The 8,209-nt window shown below is 43.1% G+C and overlaps 1 protein-coding gene across 1 annotated transcript in view; it reads right to left on the bottom strand.

Annotated features, from left to right (window-relative positions):
• Window positions 1–7,583, bottom strand: part of plekhn1 (pleckstrin homology domain containing, family N member 1) — a 19,371-nt gene extending 11,788 nt beyond the window's left edge. Inside the window, exons 1-6 of the mRNA XM_019862928.1 lie at window positions 7,385–7,583; window positions 4,786–4,876; window positions 4,542–4,703; window positions 3,373–3,453; window positions 2,680–2,770; window positions 854–987 (exon numbers count right to left, since the gene is read on the bottom strand). Of these exons, the coding sequence (XP_019718487.1) occupies window positions 854–987; window positions 2,680–2,770; window positions 3,373–3,453; window positions 4,542–4,703; window positions 4,786–4,876; window positions 7,385–7,458 (633 nt within the window). The 5' untranslated portion in view covers window positions 7,459–7,583. The remainder of the gene's footprint in view (window positions 1–853; window positions 988–2,679; window positions 2,771–3,372; window positions 3,454–4,541; window positions 4,704–4,785; window positions 4,877–7,384) is intronic.
• Window positions 7,584–8,209: the final 626 nt, after the last annotated feature.

Genomic DNA, 8,209 nt, shown 5'->3' with positions numbered 1-8,209 from the left:
GTGGTGACGGGGAGAACAGTGATGAAAGAAACAACTGTAACTCCTACTTGAACTTTGATTTATTAGTTTGGATTAGACAAAAAACACACACACACACACACACACACACACACACACACACACACACATCCTGTTTCTTCATTGCCTGGTGAAACAGATATTTTCCCACCGGGCAAGTTAAGACATGTATAAAGGTAACGTCCAAGCGCAGAAAGACTATGGTGAGAACTATTGTTTTGATAGTTTTTGGAGCTCAGATTGTTCGGCATTCTGTACTTTCTGCTTCTGCCAGTCTCATTTTGTTCCAACAGGGTGCTTTTGTTTTTTTTCCCCTCACCTAGCATCATAGAATTAAAAATACAGTGGTACCTCTAATACGAAATTAATTGGTTCTGGAAAAAAAATGATTAACTAGAAAATTTTGTAAGTAGAGACGTGTTTTCCATGTAAATGCCCTAATCCGTTCCAAGCCCCCCTAAAATTCAGACAAAGGTTTTCTAAAGCATAAAAATGCATCAAATATATACCTTTCGTAGCTTGAAATTTCTTTCGAGACAAGAGGCAATATTTTCCTGTTGTGACGTTTCGTAACTTGAAAATTTCATATGAAGAGATGTTCGTAAGTAGAGGTACTGTACTAACTACCTAATACTAATATAAAAATACAGACCCTTGAGCAGCTTCTTCGGGACATTTTAAGCACCTTCTGACCACCCAACAGAGTTAAAGCACACACACACACACACACACACACACACACACACACACACACACACACACACACACACTACAATAGAACGCCATTCCACTTTCCGTCCGGCCCAGATGTGACAGGCCGTTTGTGAGAACTTACTTTGACTCTGGTATAGTTTTCCGGTGCGACAGCGTTGCCGCCGTTGGCTTCAATATTTTCTTTCAGAAGACCAAACCATCGGTCCATTTCTTGTTGGTTGGCACAATAGACGATGATGGGGTTAAGGCTGACACCTGTGAGGAAACAAAGGGAATTCATTGCCGGGATAACTTTCCACTCACTCAAGGAGTTCCCGCTCTGCTCCCCTTGTTTTGTCTAGAATGCAGTAACTGTTCACATATGTGGAAAACCACACGTCACACGGTTTTCTTCTGAAGATCCCCACAAGAATTTCAAATCATAGTGGTCTCGTCCTCCCACACACTGAGGGCCCGGAAGGAATGAGAAAGACTTTCCCCTCGATCAAATGTGCACATACCAGAGATAAACGGCAAAGAAGTTTGATTTAATTTGTGCTAGAAATGGATGCCTTTGCAGATGAATCCATATCTGTGTCGAAATTGAGCATAATTATCCTTGAAAAGGTCAAATTCTTGATATCGCTCTTGTAACAAGCTCATTAGGTTGAAGAAAGGAAAGGCTTTGGAACAGAAACAGAAACACATTGTTGAAGGTAATAAAACCACTGTTATGTAACTTTCACGCCGCTCTTAACATTTCCTGTAAGTTTCCGATCACTTGTTTGCTTCGTCATGCGAGTGAGTGACAACACGTCTGCCTCACAGTGCAGAGGTGCAGGGTTCAATTCAGGCTTCGGTCTTCCTGTGTGGAGTTTGCATGTTCTCCCCGGGCCTACGTGGGTTTTCTCCGGGTACTCCGGTTTCCTCCCACATTCCGAAAACAGGCATGGCAGGGTAATGGAACACTCGAAATTGTTCCTCGGTGTCAGTGTGAGCGTGGATGGTTGTATGTCTATGTGTGACCTGCGATTGGCTGGCGACCTGTTCAGGGTGTCCCCCGCCTACTGCCCGAAGACAGCTGGGATAGGCTGCAGCACCCCCCGCGATCCGGATTAGAAAATGTATGAATGGATGTTACACCTAATGTATGACGTGTAACAGTTGACTCGGCAAAGATGCCTGGGTTACATAATGCCTGAGGTCTATTGAGATATTATGAAACTGACGTCCACGGGTTCATTTTTCCTCCGATCCTGTAATTTCCGCATACACCACCAGTTAAACTATTTGTGTCGTGTTTCCCAATAAAAGCGTTTCACTTCCACAACATTTTCTGGTGTATAGCAAGTTCAAAAATGAAGGTGGCATTCGTCTGCGGCATGGGAGGTAGATTTGCACCAGTGACAAGGCTGAGAATGGTAGCTGTGGCTTTTTGGGGGGGACAGCTGGCCCCTCTGAACTGCACCTGTTGTCGAGCAAGTAAGGCCTCTGAGGCAGATTTGGCCCTCTGACCAAGGTTAAAGGGGGGCCCAACTCTAGTTAGTCTTGAAGTTGAGTGGAGGTGACAAGGGTCACACTGCCGTTGAATTACCGGAATGCGATAATCTACGAAATGCTGGACCTTGAAAAGAACGCATGGTCACTGGATTTTTTTTTTTTTTTTAAGGCCATGCAACTTTGATTATCTGAGATAAGAGGGACCTCCAGCAAAACTGAACGCAATTTAAGACTTGAACTATTCCGTCATTAGATTTTTATTTTTTTTTTTTAATTTCTCTTTTTGTATTTTCAACACAACATTTGACTTGGAAACATCCTGGTGGATTAGCTGAGTCCAGTATGAATTTGACCCACCCCAATGGCAGTTTTATTCATAAGTCACTTTGTAATGTGTATTTCAGATTTCAAATAACAACAGCAATGCTGTAATAGTCATGTGACAAGAAAATATTCTTCAGCGCTCACCATTTATTTGAAAGGCGTACTCCGTCGGTTGGCTGTGGTTGCAGTTCTGTTGCGGGTTGCAGATGGTGAGCTCTTTCAGCGGAAGAGTTCCCTGCACACAAAACAGCACAAGGATGATCCATCTATCGTTTGCTGCTCAGTTTGTTCTGTTCCTCGTGATTCGGTGGACCAAACGCCGGAACGTTCTCCGGTCAGTTGTAAAGTAATTGCGGAAAGCCAACTGAGTCATCGGTGTGAATCGCTAAAAAAACTATGACACATCACTTTTTGTGAATAAAGCTTCCGCCATGTTTGTTTTCAGTCAGTCACATCTTACCATGTTCTAACAAAAGATTTTTTTTCTTTTTTTTTTTTTTTAACTAAACCGAGATGAGCCAAGTTCACCATGTCAATGCTGCCTTGTGTGTGACGACTAGATGGGCGCTTTGACTTCAGCGGACGAGCTGCTCGGATGATTAATGACTGCTCATGCTCCAGTAGACAGGTGACGATATGTAATCATACTATCTGTTTACCAACACACTCCCCTCGGTTGACTGGATACGTATGTCAGAAGCAATGACGGCATGACTCCAACGTCTGATCCCAGCGAACATGAAACCTCGTAAAAATGCTGACGTAGTGATTCATGCATGGATTTTTGAAGGAAGGTATCAAAGTGTTTGAGGTTGAAGAGGGGGAAAAAAAACTCACCTGGTATGTCAATCCAGGGGTGTTGTTGGACACAAAATGAAGGTGTGTCTGGAAGAGATCCAGGTAGCAATCGTGTATATCCTGAAGAGACAACATGAGAAGCTCAAAAGTCAAGTTGGACTTGTTGCTGTAATTGGCTTCCTTTACAGGTGGCAAGATTTTGCAAACCGTAGATAAAGATTACATTGACTCGGCACTTCATACAATGTAGACTATATAAATTGTTAAATTAATAACTCTGTAAAGGTCTCGGTCAAAATGAGGTCTTGTTATCATTGTAAATGCATCTTTTTAGTTTTTGTTTTTTTTACATTCAACTCTTGTGTCGGCGTCTCTTGCTTGCGACTTTTTATTTTGTCTGAGAAGAATCATCTGGCGATGTCATGCGGAAAGTTAAGATCAACTGCTTTTTCAATGGCCCGCATGTTGTCTCAGCTGCTGATTCATCGATGATTTCAAGGAAGCGTGAGGGAGGTGTAAGTTTTGGATTCTCAGAAATAGAAGGAATTGTTTGACTTTCACGTGTGATGTCAGGTAAATATTCTGGGATGGTTTTCTCCCATCTTTTGAAATACTTCACAAATTGGCCGCATCTTAAGAAACACATTTTGCTTCCTGTGCTCTTTTTCTTTTTTTTAATTCATTCGGTCCGTTTCTCAATCTTTGAACTCTTTTTGTTGTTGTTCTGGACAGAGTTGTTGTGTCACAGCGCCGACAATTTTGACTTTGCACAAGCTGCCGTCTATCAGGACGTGCGATCAGGAGAGCGCTCTCTCTCTCTCTCTCTCTCTCTCTCTCTCTCTCTCTCCTTCTACCCTGAGGTTTTTTTTTTCTCCCAAAGATGTTTCACAATTACCACTCTGCAAAGCGTGTTCAAACACAGGCTGGAAAATGGATTGAATTATTCACAGCGAACCACCATGTCAGTTGCATCACCTAGTTTCTGTATTTCAATGTTCGCACAGTAGCGTCCTGCAAGGCTGCACCTGCTTTTGATCATTTTGACACCTTCCGGTTTGGTATGGATGTGTCACTGCAGCATTGAGCCATATTTTAATTCACAGGAAGCAGTTGATTAAACTGGATAATGTAGTATCATAAGGTTTGCCTATTGGTTCATAACAAGGCCATTAAAAAAAAAAAAAAAAAGAGCGAGCGGTTCTGCTCACCTGGCAGTGCAGGAAGCGGAAACGAACTTTGGCGCTGTGAATCAGCCGCCCGTAATTCTTCACGTTGATGCTGCTCTTCTTCCAGCCGCTTGCCGGGTCGTACGGGAATGGAGGATCCCATTTGATGTTCTCGATGGTCTGCAGGTCTTTAGTGGACATTTCCTGCAACCGGACCACCGATTAGCATTGACTTTGCATGTACACACAGCAGGACAGTTGCATTACAGATGATGGGGGGTTTTACCTTCCTCGGGGTGACCGTGCAGAGGATATTGATGATGCTGTTGGACTTCTCCTGGCCCTCTTGGGGATTCTTCTTGCGAAACAGGCGACTGCTGCTCAAATGGGAGAAAGTCTTGTCAGTGCTTTTTCTCCGGTGTTTATTACTTTCTTCCCAAGTGCGTTTTCAAGGGACATTTCCTGTTTATAGGCGTTGCCTGTCGTCCATTTCTGTCCCCGGGAGATAGAGCAAAGATTAGAACTGCTCGTGATGTTATTCAACACTTCATTTTATTGTTTCAAATTCGAAGTCGGACAATAAGAGGTGGGTAGTAACATTCTACATTTACTCCATTACATTATGTACCGAATTTGGATACAGCTTACATTTTACTTTGACTTGAGTATTTGTCTTAACGATGAATGCTTTTTTTTTTTGTTTAATGCTGTCACACTGAGTAACAGTACATTGCACAGGTTACTTTAATTTGAACACTTTCATCCACCAATAATGATGACCTTTAGCCTGATAACATGCGAAGCCGTCCACGTTAGTGACCGCTGTCCCTGAAAGGGTTAAACTAGTGTTGCTCTTGTGTTGTCGCTTTCACACGAATCTTTCGCCAATCCAATATAACCGCTGGTGACGTTTGACTTTATTTCACCCATCAAAGAAAGCCAGGAAGTTCCGAGAAAAGCTATTTCATTCTCTAAGATGCCTTTAAAAAAAAAAAAAAAAAAAAATTGGGGGGGCGGGCGTAATTTCTGTCTGCTGAGCCTAATTTGCCACTTCATGAGCGCAAACAAAGAAAGTTCATTCAAGACCAATTTCTTGTGGCCAATTTGGTTCAATTTAAATCCATTCATGAAGATTACAGAGATTAGAGTTCTTTTCTTTAAAGTAATGTGGGGCAATCTCTGAACATGCATGTTCACATATATTTTTTGCCTATTTGCTCTGTTTAAAACAATAAATGAATCCGAAGTAATTCACCTGGTACTACTCGAGTACTCCCCCTACGCTGAATACTTATAGTACTCTTTATTACGCTTTTGATTATTTGGAGAACTATTTTACTTTTACATAAGCCATATTATTCTCAAGTAATTATACTCCACCCTCCTCTGCAGACAATTCCCAACAATTAACCTCCTCCCTTTGTCTCAATTACATCAGTGACAGACATTTACTTAATTCGAACAATTGACTCCTGGGCTGCTGATATGCAGAGGAAAATCAGCATTCAATGCTCCTCTTTGTTTTGTTTTGCATGACCCTCGCCTGCTACCATTAGTGTCACATCTTCATGAGGAAGCATCCTCGGTGTCCCCGATAAAGCGCTTCAGCACGGCTGTTGCAGTGTCACTTTGGGAGTTGATCTGCTTATCTGTGCGTGTATGTGTGCGTATGTGCAACAAAGTGGGCCTTTGTCTGCATGGTGGGAATCGAGTTCTGTCTAATCAGGAAGTCAGTGACCAGCGTCAATCATTTAAAGCCATCCAATGCTTTTCCGTTACACTTTGGTTTTGTTTCAAAAAAGAGAAACGTATGAGAATAATACTCCAACGTTGCTATCGGTGGGTGCAGCATTAAAAAAAAAAAAAAAAAGAACGTGGATATAATGCTGATAAGGCGGTGCATTTACACACCTAGCATCCTCTAGTAGTCATCGCAATGGCATTTAACTTCAAAAAAAAAAAACGTATGAAAATAAAACCCCAACGTTGCTATCGGGGGGTGCAGCATTAAAAAAAAAAAAAAAAAGAACGTGGATATAATGCTGATAAGGCGGTGCATTTACACACCTAGCATCCTCTAGTAGTCATCGCAATGGCATTTAACCACATAAGGAACTGTAATTCAAAATTTACTGTGCATACTTGAGCCAGTGATCCAACTTGTAACACGTGTAGCTGCTCAGTGTGTGTGTGTGTGTGTGTGTGTGTGTGTGTGTGTGTGTGTGTGTGCGTGTGTGTGTGTGTGTGTGTGTGTGTGTGTTTACAAATACAAACCACATTTTAAGAGCTTCTGGGCAAGTTGGTGAAAACCAGAAACTGAATCATCAGTGCAAGCTAGAAGAACGGGTGCTAATGGGAATCAGATGTGATGATCCAACACTGACTCGGAGCATGTCCAGACATATAATCCGGTGGGATTGAACAAAACCAGCCGTATCAACCATCACTTACAGAGTTAGGATCATGACAAGCTGATTCTGCTACAGATTTTTTGCTGAGTTAAGTATAATTGGCCCCATGTCAAGAGGACCTTAAGGCGGTCAAGGCCTGATTTTTGTTATTGGGTCACTGGAATCACTGACAGCTGGCAGATCATCTTCACACTCATAGAGATGTGTGGAGGAAGCAAACGGTAACCGGATCGTTGAACACAGGGCCAGTCCGCCCACCAGTCAGACACAACTCTTAGAACCAAAGCCACTGGTATGATCCCGTGTTACTGTGGGATCTGATAATTCACAACTCCTTCTTCTCCAAAGCCTGGTCAAATGCTGAGAATTCTTTCCACCTCAGATCACGGGCAAAAAGTAAACTATCTGACGGGAAGGTGCAGATCGAATACACATTATGGAATAGACCAAGTATATCCGGATAATAGTACTTACCTGTTTCTGCGGATAAAACTTTTGCTGGAGAAGGTGAAGTTGTGCTGGGGCACACATGAAATGCTGCTCCCCATGATGCCGCTCTTCGTGTGTTTCTCCTCAGTCGGAGAAAAAATAAGTGTTTGGTGGATGCAATTAGTCCGGAGGGGCAGCGCAGTGCACGCCGTGCTCTCGTCAAACAGAGTGAGCAGCGTGTGAGCTGAGAGTTGTATACCGAGTGTGCCTGCGTAAAAGTGGGCGGAGTTTGGGGGGGTTGTCATTGACTCTGCGCGTTCGTGTGTGTGAATAATCAGCTGGGCTCACACCTTATGGGACTTGGCTCTGTCTGGTAAATCAATCCTGGCAGCTACAAAGACAAGTCTCGCCGGGGAGGGGGGGGACGAGAAGTGTGCCGTTTCACACCTTCCAGGAGCCAAATGGGTCTCATTGTGTGTGGGTCGCCACTGGAAAAAAAATGGTGGTCTCTGAAAACAGACTGTTGTGTGTCAATCAGAGAAGATAGGACGGAGCTTCCAATGCGGCATGTCCGGGCATGAGCACAACCTGCCACTGTAAGAAGGTTATTTCTAATTAGCGCTTATGTTTAACATTCTTCTTGTCATTTTGGGAAATGTTTCTCCAGGAAGCCTTATGTGACCCGATTCGCGTACACAATATGAATGGCAGAAATAGGCGGGTAACTTTAAACACAGGGAATGTGACACCCCCCGATCGTGTTCTTGCCCTGGGCAGTCAGTCGTCTGTCAGTGTGCGCGATGTAAAGCATAGATGGTTAAACAGGAGGCCTGTGTATTCGAAAGGTTTTTATTTGCATATGTGTTTGCA

Source organism: Hippocampus comes, unplaced genomic scaffold (genome assembly GCF_001891065.2).
Source record: "Hippocampus comes isolate QL1 unplaced genomic scaffold, H_comes_QL1_v1.1 scaffold1, whole genome shotgun sequence".
Taxonomy (NCBI): domain Eukaryota; kingdom Metazoa; phylum Chordata; class Actinopteri; order Syngnathiformes; family Syngnathidae; genus Hippocampus; species Hippocampus comes.
The sequence above is the reverse complement of the archived record's forward strand: the minus strand, read 5'-3'. Positions and strand labels throughout refer to the sequence as shown.